Genomic DNA, 18805 nt, shown 5'->3' with positions numbered 1-18805 from the left:
TGCAGTCACATTTAGGACAATACTTATAGTTCCGTATGTCCTATCTTGAAAAAGACCTGGAAAAGCTGCAGAAAAGGGGGAACAAACAGGATCAAAGGACTGAAGCAACTTCCCTATGATAATAGGTTTATGGAATGTTTTAGTTTAGAATGACAACTAAGAAAAGCATGCTGAGAGTTTCATCTACAGGGGGACTCAACAACAATAACAACATTATAAAGATTTTTTTTCTTCCTCCTTGAACTCAGGGCTTACCCAATGAAATTGACTGGCAGTATATATTCAGGTCAGGTAAAAGAAAACACATCTTCACAAAATGCATAATTAACATGGGATTTAATGCTCCAGGATATGGATTTTGTTGCCACTGGTTTGGGGAATTAGGCATATTAATGGGGGATACTAGGTTTATCAACGACCATTTGGCACTAGATTATAAAGCAAGGGAACAGCAGGAGATTGTCTTTATCATGGGTACAATATGAAACACTAAGTCAGTGGATAGACATGCAATTTATACAGCCAGTGGCAATGGCGAAACATTGGATCTCTACCCCTTTTAAAGTTTCAAGAACTTTACCTTAAAATGGAGCAAGAGTACCAACACAATACTTTAAAAGCTAACAGCACTGTTCATCTAAGAGATGATACCATACATTGAATAGAAAGAAAAGAGAAGCCGGGGGTGGGGGGATACACATTCATGCATGCAAACACAGAAGGGGGGGCACTCCTCAAATTTTTGAAATTAGCCACCTCCACCCCCCACCACCTGCACAGCAGCCAATGTGTGGTGGTGCCCAGTGCACTTTTTCAAAATTTCACAGGCCCATGAAGGTTGGGGACCCCTGCTATACAGTATCTATAGTAACTGAGGGTTTATTTATCCCACTTCCCCCCCCCGCCCCATAATTCAAACAGGAGGGGGAAAAGAGCTTTCATCTTTCATCTCCTCCACACCATTGTCTCAGTACTTCCATCTGCTCTTGGCTGGCAGGGGAGGCTAATTTGGCTATGACTGCACAGCTTTTATCTTATGCTACATAGGCACTCAAACATGAAGCAGTGGGCACTGCAAAGCAATGCGGCTGATACAGCTCCCTTTTACCATATGTGCCTTCTACTGTGCCAGACAAGAGTACAGCCATGCCAATCTGATTCTAAACTAAGCTCTTCCCGGATTACAGCGAGGGCTGCATCTACTTGGTGCCAAAGAAAAGTCTAAATTCTGTGCCAAGGAAACACAGAATCTGTATACATTTGCAGGTCTGGATATTGTATTCTGCTTCCAAGATTCAGTTTTTCAAAGAATTTTGAAGTAGCGAGAGAGAGTCTATAGGCAGGTCAAATAGTGATTTTTATGGTGCAGTGGCAGCTAGTCCGTATTGCACCAAATATGGCAAAGGGGGAAAGGAATGGTCAGAAGGAAGAACACGGAAATGTACTGATTTATCTAGCTTTATATCCCACACTAGCCTGTAGGTTCCAAGTGAGTAACAGTATTTCAATTAAAATGAGCAAAATGTTGAAATACACTTTTAGGTGATCAGCTACTTAGCCTTGGCTAGCTAGCATATGTCTGCATGAAGCTGTCCAGCAGAAAATTTTTAAACACGGGGATTCAAACCAAACCTGTAACCAAATCACAAAACAGGTTTAGGACGCAATCCAATGGGGATAGCTGGCCACCTCCAAACTTGGAGGCGACCAACTATCCAATGCAGGGTGGGCTGAGTGCAGAGGGGATCTTCTCCTCCGCGCTCCAGCTGCCTTGCATTTGCAGCTAGAAGGCCGATTTTGGCTATCTAGCTGGAACAGGGTGGAGCAGGGTGGAGCAGGGCAGGGGAGGCCAGACAGCACGAAGGAAGTGTCATAATGATGCTTCTGCCATAACCTCCCCCCTACCTCCAGGAACACCTCCTTTTCCCCCACTCCATGCTGCTCTTATGAGCGCAGAGCCAGGGACAAACCACACCTCCTACGAGGTGGCGGGGGGATGGTTTTCTGGGAACCCTAGGGAACTCCGCCATACCCCCTCTTTAATGAGCTTCCGCTGTGCATTAAAAACGTGGTTGTTCAGGTAGGCATTTGGGGTGGGTTAGGGTATTGTAGAAAATGTTTTTATTGTAGAATTTTATTGTTTTAAACTGTTTTATTATATATTCTGTACATCGCCCAGAGTGGCTGGGTGACCAGCCAGATGGGCGATTAATAAATTTAATAAATAAACAAACAAACAAACAAACCCAACCTCAGAGCACTGGCTCCAAGGTCAGTTCCCATAAACTGAAAAATCCTACGGCCGTCTAGCTGCTGTCTAGTGGCCATAGGATTGCACCCTTAGAGAGAAGTATTTTGTTTTGTTTTTAATGAATCAGAACCGAACTCAGACTTCAAATCTCTTGGTTACCTTGAACATAAACTAGAACTGAATGCCTAAACAGAAAGAACAGGTAACCAGTTCAAAATAGGTGTTTCAATTAGCAGATGTTCAGGAGGGTGGTAAAAAAGAGGGAAGGGCTCTTGTTCCATGTCTCTCAACTACATTACCCAAGTATATCCAGTGAAGAAGAGGAGACAGACAGGAGCCAGGAAAAAGATTCAGGGACTGGTTGTTTTCCTGAATTTACTTTGATCCCAAGTACAATCTGCTTTTCCCAGATACAAGTCAAGCACTAAGCTAACCTGGCTGAACAGTGGGCTATTTTGAGATTTCTAGCTACTTCAAGTGATGAATGGAATGTGACTGATTTTTCAATCCGAAATGCCTGGCTAGTTCAGATTTTGACCTTGAACTACTCCTCAAGAGTGTTCAGAATTTTAGGAAGCCAAAGGACACTTGGTAAACAAAAGGCCCACAAATGTATCAGTCCTTATCTTGGCATTTTTATCAAGCAGCATCAGCTTACTGTTCACAAGCAAAAATAAGAACGCAAGAATAGCCTTGTTCAGTAAGACCAAGGCCTGTGAAGCTCAATGTTCTTTTCATTAACTCATGAGTCAAATGCCTCTGGAACCTCACAGGCAAGGCATAGTGCGATAGCCATCCGTGTTCTGTTACGGCCTCAGTGTCTGGGATTCAGAGGCATACTGCTTCTTAATATGGAAGCTCCATGTAGCTGCCCTGGCTCTCAGGCTCTGATAGACCAACCTTTTCCCAGCCTTGAGTCCCTATATGTTCTTGACAGACTACAGCCCTCATAATCCCCAAGTCAATAGTCAGGGTGATGGGATGTGTAGTCCAACAACCTCTGGAGACCAAAGGTTAGGAAATGTTGTCTTAGAGTTTCATGAATGAATTACCTGCATGAATAAAATTTTTGTAGTTCTGAACCTACTGTTAATCAGTGGGTATACGAAGTTCTAGTATTACTGAGGGAGGCTGGGGGGGGAGGGGGAGGGGGGGAGGAAGAGTTATATAGACATTCATAAAATTAATACACCTGTACCATGTCCATCCCCACCCTTACCTCACTTTGTTATCTTTCCTTCCAAATTAAAAAGCCTGCAACAGTTTGGACCACTCTTGTAGAAAGGTCCTCACATTTTTGGAACATTTTAGGTAGGGATGGCCCAAGAGATTGTGCTGCCTGAGGTGGAGCAGCAAATGCCACATCACTACCCTCTAATTCAAAGTCTATGCTATTCAAGGCCACATTTTTTTCCACCTAAAATTTTTTTTTTAATCCTCCAAGTGCCTCTCCCCCAACCCCTCCCTGGGAGTACTACTATTATTTATTAATAGTAATATAAAACTAAATTAAGTAAATAATCAATTTGCTGCCTTTTAATGACACCCAAGATTAGTTGTCTGAGCTGGCCACCTCAATTTGCCTAATGGTAGGGCCAGCCTTGAGATTAGACTGCAAAACTATGCATACGTACAGGGAAATAAGTCCCATTGAGCAAAGTGGGACTTACCTCTGAGTAGATATGCTTAGGATGTAGCTACAACTTGCATTTCTGTACTATCTTCAGCTCTATAATGTCCTCTTCAAGATAGGATAACTAGGAATTGTGCATGATAGTTTCATTTAACATATTTGTACTTGCTGCACTTCACTTCTTGAATGAAACATAGAAATATCAGAAATGAAGTAAAATTGTGCTTTCCTTTCCTGCTATACTAAGTCAATGTAGAAGGAATATCCAGGAACATACATTCAGTCTGTCCACTGAGCTGTCAATGTCACTGACAGAATTTTGAAGGAGGTACCATTAGAAGTAGGGATGTACGAAAGTCACTTACCTTGAACGAAATTTGATTTGCGGTGGGGGGGAGGCGCTCCGTCCCTCCCCCCGAAATTCTGGCGGGAGGGAGGCGCTCCGTCCCTCCCCCCCCAAATTCTGGCCAGGGGGGGGAGGCGCTCCATCCCTCCACCCCCGAATCCTGGCCGGCTGGGCCGCAAATGGTGGAGGCTGTAGCCGCTGCCGTTTGCATCCCTGCAGTCAGCCGTGATAGGCTACGTAAATGTTTACGTAGCCTATCACGGCTGAGTAAAAAAAACAAAAACAAACCCCGCGCGTACGCAAATGGCGGTGCCCATTGGCGCCACCATTTGCATTCCTTATTTTGGCACGTCTAGTCTACGTAAACATTTACGTAGACTACGGCGAAAATAAGGGGAGCGCAAATAGCGTAGCATCTACGCTATTTGCGTTCCCCTTATTTTCGCCGTAGTCTACGTAAATGTTTACGTAGACTAGACGTGCCAAAAATAAGGAACGCAAATGGCGGCGCCCATGGGCGCCACCATTTGCGTACGCACAGGGTTTTTTTGTTTTTTTTTTACTCAGCCATGATAGGCTACGTAAAGATTTACGTAGCCTATCACGGTATTTTTTTTAAATCTAGCCGTGATAGGCTACGTAAATCTTTACGTAGCCTATCACGTTTTTTTGGTGTGTTTTTTTTTACTGGAAATGGCGGCAGTGGCTGCCAAACCGCCGCTGGAGCTGCCACCACCAGGAGGATTCGCCCAAGGTAAGTCCCGTCCCGGGGGGGGGGCGGGGGGGCAGACCGTTTTGCCACCAATTTCAGGGGGCTGAATGCGCTGGCATTCGGCCTCCCCAACATTCGTGGCGAAATTCTCTGACATCCCTAATTAGAAGATGCAAATTGCATGTTTAACACAGTGGTTGGATCCAGCTTATTTTCTGCCAGCAGGAGCATTCCCTGATAATAGTTCTGCTCAGAATGTTCACATAGGGATGTCAGAGAATTCCGCCATGGATCTCGGTGAGGCCGAATGCCAGTGCATTCGGCCCCCCGAACTCCGTGTCGGAACGGCCTGCCACCCCCCGCCCCCCCCACGGATCCCCCCGGGACGAGACTTTCCTGGGGTGGATCTTCTGGGCAGCGGCTCCGGCGGCTGGTCTTCCGACCGGCTGCTGCCGCCGCCATTTGCAGTCTTGTAAGAAAAAACAAAACAAAAACGACATGATAGGCTACGTAAACATTTACGTAGCCTATCATGGCTGGGTTTAAAAAAAAAACGCGTACGCAAATGACGGCAGCTATGGCCGCCGCCATTTGCGTTCCTTATTTTTGGCCATCTTAGTCTACGTAAATATTTACGTAGACTATGACGGTGAAAATAAAGGGGAACGCAAATAGCGTAGCAGGCGCTATTTGCGTCCCTTTTTGATTCGCCATTTTAGCCTACATAAAGATTTACGTAGGCTAAAACGGTGAATCAAAAAAGGACACAAATAGCGCCCGCTACGCTATTTGTGTTCCCCTTTATTTTCGCCGTCATAGTCTACATAAATATTTATGTAGATTAAGACGGCCAAAAATAAGGAATGCAAATGGCGGCGGCCATAGCCGCTGCCATTTGCGTACACGGTTGTTGTTGTTGTTTTTCCCCAGAGCCCTCTGCGGCCAGAAATCCGGCTGCGGACGGCTCTGGCCTGGTTGGGCCTGGCCAGCTGCTCCGTGGAGCTGCTGCAGAGCACAGCCGGCCGTGGAGGATTCCGGGGGGGAGGAACGGATTGCCTCCCCCCCCACCATCAACATAATCTGCAGAAAGATGACTTTTGTACATCCCTATGTTCACACTGGTGGAAAAGGGGAGGAGGCAATCTTTGGTGATACCCCCTCCCCTCTGTAGCACCCAGTGTCTCCTCCCTCCCTGTGCTTGAGGGTCCCACACCCTTCTGGAGCAAATTTTGGGGGAAAGGGGTGTAACCAAGATAGCCTCCTCCCCCATTCTGGCAGCAGAAATGCTCTGCTGGATCAGAAACCTTCTGCAGCCAGAAGGAGTCTTTCTGTCCATAAAAAGAAGCCCCTGGATCCAGGCCAGTATTTTTTTTTTTCTGAAGTTAAATATTTGTCATGAATTTGTTTTGTGGGAGTTACACTGAATTTGTAAAAGTAAAATCAGCTCAGAGTTGCTGAACAGGTTAAGCAAACCATGTTTTAAGTTAGTGTATGAATCAGAACCGAACTGGAGAGTTAAGAAAGCACTAACAAACAAACTGGAACTGAACCCAAATTTTCAAAGGTTCAGCTCTCTGTGTAAGTGGCTTTCTTTTGGGGTATAGTTCTACTGAAGACAGTACAGTAGAGAGACCGGGGATGGTAGGAGCCCTGTCAAGCCCAAATGTTGTTTTACCTTGTGTGGTTGTTATTTTCTTTTTAAAGAAATAACCAGTGCAGGGGCTAAAGGTGGATTGGGACCATAGTGCGGGCGGAGGGGGCTTTAATCCATTCCCACGACAGGCCCAATTAGGATTAGGCCTCCTTGCACCTGCTATTCACAGTGGGAGGAAAGCTCCCATTGGCACCAATGGGAGCTTTCCTCCCATTGTGAACAACAGGCACAGCAACATAGGAGCAGCCTAATTTGGATCAGGGCTAGAATGGAGGCAAAGGGTTAAAGCCCCATCTCCCCATGCCACGGTTCCAATCTGGCTTGCACACACACACATACACACACAAGCTATTTTTTTTTTTAATCACAAACACACAAGGCCAAACAACATGAACACCACGTCCAGTTTGGCCCGGATGTCTAGGTTGCAAGAAAAACCCTATTTAGGGAAGGGAGGGTAAGGAAGGGATGGGACATATCTCCAGTCCTTTCCCCTGTTCATGTTTTAGACACACGTGTGATTTACAAGTCCTCCGAAGCACTTATAACTGGTTATTACAAATGAATTTTTAAAGCAGCCAAAATGAAATACTCTGAAAATACATTGCTTTTGGCAGTTTACTCTTGAATATACTGACAAAGAGGCCTTTGAACTATGTTATGAATCTCCTTGTTCTCCCCCCATCCACCCCAGAAATCTGAAATGGTTTATTTAGCCTTTGACATACACCACAAAGACACCACCATTTTTCCATTCTTCTTTCCCATAAGATCTAGGAATGTGCGTGTGGGGGTTTTCCATTAAAATAGCTGAGAAGGCTTTTCAGGATGTTGAATTCTGTACCAGATACTAAATCCCAATTTCAATAGCGATGGCAGAGATTTCCGCCACGGATCTCGGTGAGGCCGAATGCCAGTGCATTCGGCCCCCCGAACTCCGTGTCGGAACGGCCTGCCACCCCCCCACCCCCCGGGACGAGACTTACCCGGGTCGGATCTTCCGGGCGGCGGCGGCAGCTGTGGTGGCGGCTGCGGCAGCGGCAGCTGCGGGGGCCGGTCTTCTGACCGGCTGCCACCGCCACCATTTCGAGTGTTAAAAAAAAAAAAGACATGATAGGCTATGTAAAGATTTACGTAGCCTATCATGGCTAGGTAAAAAAAAAAAAAACACAACGTGATAGGCTACGTAAATCTTTACGTAGCCTATCACGTCTGACCTTTAAAAAAAAAAACAGCGCGCATACGCAAATGGCAGCAGCTACGGCCGCCGCCATTTGCGTTCCTTATTTTGGCCCGTCTTAGTCTACGTAAATATTTACGTAGACTAAGACAGCAAAAATAAGGGGGAACGCAAATAGCATCCGCTACGCTATTTGCGTTCCCCTTATTTTCGCCGTCTTAGCCTACGTAAATATTTACGTAGACTAAAACGGCCAAAAATAAGGAATGCAAATGGCGGCGGCTGTAGCCGCTGCCATTTGCGTATGCGCGTGTTTTGTTTTGTTTTTAAAGTCAGACATGATAGGCTACATAAAGATTTACCTAACCTATCACGGCTGACTACAGGGACGCAAACGGCAGCGACTACGGCCGCTGCCATTTGCATCCCTGCTAGCCAGCGGCCGGATGTCTGGCTGCTGGCGGAGCCGGCCGGCGGCTCTGCGGAATCCCCACGGAGCAGAGCCGGCCGGCCAGGATTCCAGGGGAAGGGACGGAGCGCCTCCCCCCCCCCCCCAGCGGAACCCGGCGGAGACAGGTAAGGGCAATTTCATACATCCCTAAATTTCAATTACATTTGCCCTCAACTGATCACATTTACCCCTCTTCTTCCAATCTGCCAACAGATTTCCAAAACAAGACTCAATGCTACACGGAATCACAGACAAGCGATCTTGGCCTGTAATGTAAGAATAACCTCTTTGCCCAGTTCTTATACTAATCTATAAAAATTGCCCATCTGCAAGAAATTCATACTTCAGAGATCTAAGATAGGCACACATTTAGTTTCAAGATCTTAAACCAACTTCAAACTGTGGTTTAAGATCCTAGCTTGTCCGGAAGCGGATAACCATAGTTCTATAGTCTGGATAATATGGGAAACTATGGCTAATTGGCGATTTCCAGATTTTATTGCTGTGTGCCATGAAGCCTGAGGGTATGCAAAGCATCACAGTCCTGATCACAACAAATCATAATGTCATAGAGGAAGGTGTGTTGGGAGTGGAGGAGGCTTGCTTGTTCAGATGGAAACAAGGAGCAGAACATTGTGTGCAATTAAGACTAAACATTTGTTGCAAATGTCTCAGGTACCTCATGTCATGGTCAATCTCATTACTCTCTAAAAACAACAGGCGAGACAGGGTTCACATTTGCTCTCGCAAGGGCACCAGGATTGATTCATTAATGTCTACAATTTAACTGAATGTTGGAAGTAAAAGTAGAAAACCACCTCTAATACAAGAGAGTAATGGATTTCACACACCAGAAGCACTGCTTTCTGATATATGCCAAACTACCTTAATGGCCATTAATATACCTCAGAATATTCACAGCCCATGTAGCTTTAAATGTTCCTCAGCTGGTGCCTTCAGTGTTATATATGTTTTCAGCAACTTCCCAACCCCCCAGTTCTTTCCTTCAACACCTGGAGCTTCAGCCTGCTGCTCAGCAGACCTAAATACGTTTCCTTTCATCCATACTTTATATCCCACCTCCAGCTGTTCATTTAACAGAATAGTTCTTCCAGATAAAGGAGCCGTGAGAGACAGCTGCTCCTGCAGCTCAGACTGTATTGTGAGCGCACGCACATTCTATGAACGGGCTCCAAAACTGCTGGACGTGACTCAACATTGCGCAGCTACCCAGGAGAGCTTCAAAAGTACCCTTCGTTAGTGAACCTGCAAAGGGACAGTGTCCCAGCGACAACAGCCTGACCTCGCAATGCCATGCTTGCCCATTGGTCCATCTTCAATGAACAAGAGCCTTGGTGTTCCAGGCCAAATGTCTGCCTTAGCACAATAAATGTATCCTGGTTGCGTACGTGTGTTTTTCTGCTAAGATTTTCCCAGGCCAGCTAATGCATAAGGTTCCACAGTAATCCTTTCACGAGACTGAGAGCAATGAGGAACATATTCAAGAGCTGTACTTCAAGCAGTAAATATATTCTAAACCTAGAATCAGGATGCTACAAATGAGTCCGTAGGCCACGTCACACATTCTTCTTCTTGCATACAGGTAATCTCCATGGGGGGACGGAAGAGAAGACTGCATTATCTGACACGGCCTGATCAGTCTGCTCATTCAAAAAGGACACAGCATCATGCTTCAAATAATAGGGAATATATTTTCCCCCCTACACAGGTTACACTTCTATATAGGAAAATGGAATGCGTGAAGCAGCCCAGAGGTGGTATGACTACAGCTGCAATTCTCCACACGATGCATGGAATTCATGACTTCTAGGAAACTCTTCCACAGCTGTGGAGGTAAACAATGACAAAAGCCCCCCTCTGAAATGCATTTTTGGTACAAATACCTGAACTTCAGGGTGTGTGGCTGTGCTTGCTTGCCTATCAGAGCTGCTTTACACAACCTATAGGTTTAACAAGTACATATTAAAGTTTCAGCATGCACTCTCTTACACCCTGTAACACAGGATGCAGAACTCATTTGAAGTGGGGGCTGGATTGGTCCCCCAGGCCCTCCACAGGTCGGATGACGTCATCTGCCACCACCTATTTTAGCTTTTCTCCATGCTAAGAGAAGCACTCCAATCTCAGATCAGACATAATAGCAAGGATTGTCTCCAGGGGGCTATGTGGGCCAGTCTGGGAAGCTCAGCAGGACAGATTAGGCCTGTGGTTCTGCACCCCTGCTGTAATATGCAAGGCAGATATTCATGCTTGCTTCACTGTACATATACCCATGAAACTACAAAGTGGACAACTGTTATAGAATAACAATTCTCTGCAGTATACGTATGAGTGAAATAAAAACACATGTATCTTGCTTATGTGTTGGGGGAGCAGTGTAAATACAAACTAAATCCATAATGTCACTGTATCTTAGCCTAACCTATTTCAAGTGTAATTGTAGGGATAAAACGATTAAGGGCTGGAGGAGGGAAGAGATCGTGCATACTATCTTCAGATCTTTGAAGGAACAGGCAGGATAAAATTGTATTAAATGATTAACATCATTTATGTACTTTGTTTCTATAAAATGCATAAGACACTGAGTTACCCTAATGCTTAACACCTCATTCTTTGATCCAATACAATTCCCAAACCAGCTTTCACAATATAATTCAAATATAAACAACAAAACCAATAGATTGTGGTTAAGCAGCACAGCAAACAGAGAAGCCAGCATAGAACAATGATAAAATCAAACCAACTAAAAGGCCTGGAAAAAATAAAATGTTTTCATGTGGCAATGAAAGAATGTCAAATTCAGTGCTAGATGAACCTCCCTGAGGAAAGAATTCCACAGCTGGGGTACCAGCACCAAAAAGGCCATGTCTCAGGGCCCCACCTGTCTCACCTCTTATAGTGGTGGAACACAAAGAAGGGCCTCTGAGGGACATCTTAATACATGGGCAGGCTCCAGTAGGAGAAGGCAGTCTTGGAGGCAGCCAGATCCCAAGCTGCTTGACCAACACTTTGAATGGTGCTACAAAATGGACTGGAAGCCAGAGCAGTCGTTTTGAAATGGGTGAGATGTGCTCTGGTCCTGGTCTAGTTACCATATTTTGTACCAATTGTAGCCTTCAAAGGCAGCACATTGGACACACAATGTGTGAAGTAGTCCTCCTCAAGGGCTAAGAGAAGGGAATGTCAGAGGGCAAGATAGGGCTCTCGCAGGATCAGATTTGATATTTCGATAGACAGACAGACAGACGATAGAGCCCTTTAGATAAGTATTTTATTCTGGTACAAGCAGCATGTGCACTTTTTATACTGGATAATCCAGCAATTAGTATTTATTTCTTGAAGTTATAACCCATCCTTCCTATGAAACGCTGATGTACATTGCCCCATTATATCCTCATGATAACCCTTGTGAGTGTGCCTGGTCCAAGGTCACACAAAAGCCTCATGACTGAACAGGGATTCGAACCTAAGTCCAACACTTTTAAGCACCACAACCCACCACACTGTGCACCCATCAAAATGCAGGCAATTATACAGCATACTCACTTGTACTCCAGACTTGTGTCAAAACAGCAGTCCTCTAATGTATCCAGGGACTTCATCAATAAGAGATTCATCTGTTTGCCAGATACTTCACTAAAAAAAGTGAAAATAAAAAAGTTCCAGGAAATAATTTTCTGCGCTAGTATTAAATTAATCCACATTTCTTTTATCTTTTTTTTTAGACTGTTCTATAAGTGGCCTATTCCAAATAACACAACCTTATCAACTCCAACACAACATACATGGTGAGGTGCAACACATAAACACAGCCACAGGACATAAACACAGGGGTGGGGGACCTCTTCCAGCTAGGAATGTATTGATTATGTAAAATCTCTTCCATCTGTGTTTCACAGATTGCCAAGTGCCTTTCGTTCCATCATCCGCTCATAGATGGAATTGGATTTTTCAAATTTTTCAAATTTGAGAAAATTAGCATGTGCAAAAATGCACAACCCCCCCAATGCAAAAATTCTCCCCAAAATGTGCAAATTCCCCCCCCCCCATGTGTATTTGGCCTATTGGGGGAAATGTGCATTTTCAGCCTGTGTTATTTTATTTTATATATTTTTCTACGACTAAATTTGTGTAAAATTGCAGGAAGTAAAAAAAGGTGGTCCACAAGTCGATGGAATCCATGGGTCCACTGCAGTATCCATGGGTCAGATTCATAGAAATCTGAACTCTTTTGATTCCACTGTGGATTTCTCTGACATCCCTACTTCCAGTCCATGGGTCAAATTCAATTTTGGAGAAGCTCTCAGGGGCCGCATTCCAGAGGTGGCAGTGATGGCGGAGAATTTCTCCATGAATCTTCGGGAGGCTGAGTGCCGACGCATTCGGCCCCCCGAAATTGGTGGGGAAATTCTCCGCCGGCCCCCCGCCCCCCCCCCGGGATGGGACTTACCTTCGGCGAATGTCCCTCTCGGCGGCGGGTCCCGGCGGCGGTTCGGCGGGGGCGGCAGCCAGTCTCCCAACCGGCTGCCGCCGCCGCCATTACAAAAAAAAAAGTACAGTAAAACACACACACACACACACACACACACACACACCCGTGATAGGCTACATGACGATTTACGTAGCCTATCACGGCTAGATTTCCAAAGTCAGCCGTGATAGGCTACGTAAATCGTCACGTAGCCTATCACAGGTGACTTTGGGGGGAAAAAAGCGCTATTTGCGTTGCCCTTATTTTCACCGTAGTGTACGTAAATCTTTACGTAGACTACCCCTGTCCAAATAAGGAACACAAATGGCGGCGCCCATGGGGCGCCACCATTTGTGTACGTGCTTTTTTTTTTTTCCCCAAAGTCACCCGTGATAGGCTACGTGACGATTTACGTAGCCCATCACGGCTGACTTTGGAACTAGCCGTGATAGGCTACGTAAATCGTCACGTAGCCTATCACGGGGGTGTGGGGGTTTTTTGTACTTTTTTTTTCGCGGCTGGGGAGATGGGGCGCTCCTCCCCGGCCTGAATTTCGCCGGCGAGGGATGGGGCGCCTCCCCCCCTCGCCTGAACTTCGGGGGGAGAACCGAAGTGCCTCCCCCCCACCGCGAAGCAAGCTGCGGGACAAGGTAAGTCCCTTTCGTCCATCCCTAAGAGGTGGACGGGGCCCAAAATGCAAAATAATGCCAGTGTCGTTTCCCTCCCTGTACTTGAGGGTCCCCCACCCGTCTCTGGAGCAGATAAGTTAGTGCTCTTGCTGCCAGCAACTAAGCTTTAGGAGAGGCATCTCAACCTTTTAGAATGTAGAAAACTGTACAAAAGCCAAGGAAGGACCAAACCATCAGTGATTGGGAGAAAAGCGGTATGGCCATTTGGGGAACCCTGGAGGACTGGTTTGGGACCCCAGGAAGGCTGGATTTGACCATCGGGCCTGAGGTTCCCCATCCCTGACTTATATAATTAGCCAGTCACCACCAACAGCAGTACCTACAACCACACATTAGAGGAGCTCAACTACAAGGGAGCAGTTAATTTCTCCTGGACTTTGAGAATACATCTTTGTTCAGGACTTTAGGAATACATCTCTGTTCTGACCAAAAGATTCAGGGGTTCCCTGTCTTTCAAGAAGAAGACCCTATTCTCTATGTGCTGTGGGCAGCCTGGCAATGCAGTGCCACAGCTTAGGTCCCACTTCCAAGTGAAAGAAACCTCTGGGACAAGTGTTGGAAATGCAGCCAAGCTTTGAGGGAAGACAAGCAGAGGCCGGGAATCTAAAGGTGAAAACCAAGATGCCTGAAGTTTGTTAATTTGGTGACTTGTGATATAAAGCCCTAAATCAACCAAATAACACATTTAGAGACATTTGGACCTGTAATTACGTAGGTTGCATGTTACACCTTGAATCATTCTGTGGTGTCTGCTCCTTCTCATTATTATCTGCCACACAGCAATGGCTCTAAGAGAAAGAAATTTGCTCTCGGGTAAAAGTAAAATGGATACATTTTTGTTTCTTCTTTCTTAGGCAATACTGCTTAACTACAGCAACAGCAACAATGGCAGAAAAGCTATGCTCATATAATTACAATTGATACTTTGCAAGGAGTTTGATAACTTCCTTACAAAGTATTTGCATAATTTGAGCCACCAGAACACAACAGCCCTTTTATGCAGAATGAGGCGGTACAGCAAGATGCTAGTTTCACTTCACATGCCAGTGGGAGCTTGCAGTTTTGAATGCTCCTCAACATTAAAGAAAATGAAATAAAATACCGTCCCCACATGTAGAAAACTAGCACTGCAGGGGAAAAGGTTGAGTTAGTACTTGTGCTAGTTTACTAAATGCAGAGAGCTTTTTACATGGGGGACCATTCAAAAGTGTGACCTCCCCCCACACACACTTGCATTCTGAGGTGGAAAAGTCCAGAATTCTACCTCATTCTGGGTAATGGGTAGAACAGCTCTAAGAGCAGTACCATCTCACATTATGTTCATTGTGCTTCTTCCTATGGTGTGAAGGTAAAATCAGGGCCTTGTGGCAGGAACCCATGCTGCTCTTCCTCCTCCTCCCTACTCCTGCACTGCCCCACCTGGAAAAATAAAGAAACAATGGCATGGGGCCGGGGGGGGGGGGCAGGCACACTAATGTAGGGCCTGCCTGAGAACATTTAATCCAAGTGGGAGGGGGGAATCTTGGAGCGGCTGTTGGGTCTGACAGCTGGAAAAACTGAAGGGAAGGAGAAAGGAGGAGAGGGTGCAGAAGGGCAGGAAGGGCAGGGTGGAGGTTTCTGAAAGAGAGAACATTTGTGGATTACAATAACCTTTGTGGAATACAATAACTTTTGTGGTTTATCACTGACAGATTTATCTTCATGGACACTTCTTAATTGTTCCTTTTCTTTAAGGGTTCTTATATTTTGTGAGTTCCCCTAAGTTAATTTGTATGCATGTTGTTCTTTATTTGCCAATCATCTACAAGTATTTTAGTCCCATTTATTCATATTTATAAATTATAAAATTATTCCAAAGTTCATGTTACATGCATCAGTTTAGGCAGGTTTGGTTAATTATTAACAAATTAACCAAATACGTTGCAGTGAAAACAATGCAGAGGGGAAGAAGATGGGAAACCAAGGAAGCAATATATAAAAGATAATGAAATCATCTTGCAGAGCACCTCGGGAATCATTAAGTGCAGAAAGCTAAGCATGTTGCTCTGCATAATTTAAATGCCTCACACGGGAGGGGAGAGAAAAGTTATTTACACACCTACTGTACAAAGTAATCCATACCTGACTTTCTCTTCGCATAACCGTGAAATAAACATCCCCAAAGCGAGGCCCATGTGAATTTGAACAGCCTGAGACTCATCTGCATTTGGTTTCCCAGGTAACATGGCAATCAGTAAATTCAGGACTTCCTCAACCTTTTCCTTGTAGGATACAATAAAAACCGGCACCAAGAGAGACAAAGCAGTCGCTGCACAGGAACGAGCAATAGCACTCGCGGTATTTTCACCAGAGTAGGATTTCTAGGAGACAAAATAAAATCTCAAAAAAAAATGGGGTTTAACTGTCTTCCCATTAGGTGAAAATTTATCACATCTTATAGCATTCTAGGAAATCTTTAAAAAAGAAGAAGGAAATTATAATTGTGCTTTGACAACATAACTGTCCATTGCTTTGTTTACCAGCATTTTATTTTAAAACACTGAAATAAGCAATTAATATGCTTTCTAGAGAGAACACAAAAACCTACGCTAAAAAAAACCCAGATGGGATTGAACAATCCTGTCCCTTTATATATGTAAATAAAAATGTCACTGGGAATGTTAATTAATTCCATAATTATAGCTTTACTGGAATTTACTGAGAAGGCGGGGGGGGGGGATGCCACACCAATAGAAGGGCTATGTCAAGAACAGAAATATTTGCAGCTCTTGCAGAAATGTCTAAATGCCAAATGCATAGAGATTAAAACACTTTTAATAACATTAATATTAATGTCGGAATATTTATTTTAAAAATTGTAAAACACCCACCAACCCCTGGGCACTCAAGGCAGATCACAATGATTAAACAGAAACATTTACATTTTTCTCCTAAACGGTACAAGCAGAGCACTGGAATCATAGAACCCACACTAAGGCTGCAATCCTATACCCTGTTTCCTGGGAGCAAGCCCCATTGAATTCAATGGAATTTACTTCTGAGTAGGCATGTATAGGATTGCAGCATAAAACATGACATGAAACAAGCACAGCCGTCAAAGTAAACGGTATGATGGTTTAATTACATACACACAAACACAGCAAGCTTTGCATAGCAATGCACCGCTATAAACAGAAAAGGAAAACAACTGAAACAGACAGCATGGAAGCAAGTGACACTGGTGGCAAAGCTGTAACATTTCTCACACTGAAAACATACTGTTTGCAGTGGATTTACAAAAACACAGTGCAACTCAAGTATTCATGCCGAGTCTCTTAAGACAGTAGTAAGTAATCTTTTGGGAACTGTTTGGGGTATAGAACGATGAACATCCAGATTTACTTCATTGACAGCAATTTTAAACCTTTTACTTTGACCCACCAACAGACAAACACTGATGCTTTTCAGCACCTACCTAACAGGAAGACACCTTGGTGTGGGCCCTTGTGCTACAGCTGGGGTGGGCAACTTGTGGCCCACAGTTCCCATCATCCTTTGCCATTGGCTATGCTGGCTTGGTCTGATGGAAGTTGTAGGCCAAAACATCTGGAAGACAACAAGTTGTCCACCCCTGCACTTCAGTGTTTCCAATATCCGCCAGTAGTGGTCTGCTAGCCCACTGGTACTGATGGCCTGCAAGGCTATCCAGCCACTTGCTGGATTACTTGTGGCGAGAAAGCCAGCTGAGTCCTCCCAATGGCAATGCAGGAAGGGGAAAGAGGACAGTATGGTGCTCTCATTTGCCCTTCTACAGCCCTGTGTGCAGCCTTTGTACAACAGGACAGCCATCTTGGTTAACTGAGGGCTGTGTCATTATCTCAGACTTAATCTGAGCATCCCATGCTTGGGTACATAGGAAGACAGGAAGCTGTCTCATACTGAGACAGACCATTGGCCAATCTAGCCCAGTACTGTTGACACTGACTGGCAGTGGCTCTCCAGGGTTTCAGGCAGGATTCTTTCCTAATTCTACTTGGAGAAGCCGAGGATTGAACCTGGCACCTTCTGCGTGCTGAACTGTAGCCCCTTCCCATAAGTTCCACATACTAGAGAGGGTGTCCTGTTTCCATTGGTGAGAAGACAGAGCAGCTAAGAATTAGCAAAGGTCAGTATCCAAGGCAAGATCTGAAGGCAGCCCAAGGTCCTGTCAAGTGCCCAGCCTTGGCTCTCTTTTCGATCGGAGAAGTCAAAGTGCAAAACAATTGCTTTTATTATGCAAGCTACAGTTAAATCAGCAGTGCCTCAAGTTACCATCGGGATCCAAGCCTCTAGACAGCTTTGCATAATACAGAACCACTTAGTCTACAAGCAACTCCCTTTGGCTAATGCACTGTGTTAGATAGTTACAATGAAAACTGGCACCAGCCATCTCTTCGACAACCTGAGTAGCTGGTTAAGCCCTTGCCTTAGGATAAGTCTTTCCAGAGGGACATTCCCTCTGCAGCCAGCCTTTTGGAATGCCTTATGAGTTGACATTGTTCCTCTCACCTAGCCCGACAGCTCACCCTGAGATCTCATATTTCTAACTCATCACCCTCTGCCTCCTTCTCTGGCATTCCCACAGATGAAGAGGGCCCCTGGCTGGCTACTTTCCAACTGATTAGCTTGCACTCTGGGATTGCCAGTTTCCTGCAACCCTGGCATCTCAGCAAACCCCTCCGCTTCCACCCCCTCGGACTCCAAATCACCATGACAGTTGGGGGTGCCTCTGTAGAGGTGCTGGGCCCAATCCCTACAGGTCCAAACCCAGCTGGGTCCAGAGAAGAGCTAAGCTATCAGAGAACTACATGAGCTACCACATAGACATTGTTCCAGCACTCTGTGCCTAGGACAGAAGGCTTTTAAGCCTGAGCCTTCAGAGCCCCACCCAGAGCACAGCAGCAGGCCATCAGTGTCACCTGATCAATGGTCTACTCATGAGCAGAGCCTTGCGCACAAGTACACCTTTACTCAAGAGGTGTCCTTATTTCTCAGGTGGGCACTTCATCTGGTGGACAGCTGAGCCTGCACCTATAGGTGCCTGCGCTCACTAGGGCTAGGTGGCTGCTTGGCATCCACCTCTGATCTTGAGGTGGAAGATCTTGAGGGGAAGAGCTGACTGTATACAGATCTTGAGGGGAAGAGATGACTGCAAACTCCCCTGATCTGCCTCAAGGTCCCTCAGCATAGGCTGCTCTATATAGATGTTACAGGGAAGGGCTAACTGCAGACTCCCCTGATCTGCCTCAAGGTCCCTCAGCATAGGCTGCTCCTCTGCAATGTCTGGCTCAGGGGAATCCAGGTCATCCTCCAAAAAGAATTCCCCCAGAGGGGACATGACAGAAGGTGTGAATGGCTTGGCTCCCCTATTCAGTGTTG

The 18805-nt window shown here is 45.4% G+C and overlaps 1 protein-coding gene across 3 annotated transcripts in view; it reads right to left on the bottom strand.

The window, feature by feature from the left end:
• The window catches only part of FOCAD (focadhesin), a 187564-nt gene that overhangs the window by 37817 nt on the left and 130942 nt on the right, over nucleotides 1-18805 (bottom strand). For all 3 annotated transcript variants that reach the window (XR_014787806.1, XR_014787807.1, XM_084834584.1), the window contains exons 27-28: nucleotides 15530-15768; nucleotides 11795-11884 (exon numbers count right to left, since the gene is read on the bottom strand). Coding sequence is in view for 1 of the 3 variants with exons in the window: in XM_084834584.1 (XP_084690710.1) it covers nucleotides 11795-11884; nucleotides 15530-15768 (329 nt within the window). In the remaining 2 variants the exon portion in view is untranslated. The remainder of the gene's footprint in view (nucleotides 1-11794; nucleotides 11885-15529; nucleotides 15769-18805) is intronic.

Source organism: Heloderma suspectum, chromosome 2 (assembly GCF_057233095.1).
Source record: "Heloderma suspectum isolate Gila_16-S chromosome 2, 16-S_ref, whole genome shotgun sequence".
NCBI classification, from domain to species: Eukaryota; Metazoa; Chordata; class Lepidosauria; order Squamata; family Helodermatidae; genus Heloderma; species Heloderma suspectum.
This window is presented reverse-complemented; position numbering and strand designations above follow the sequence as displayed.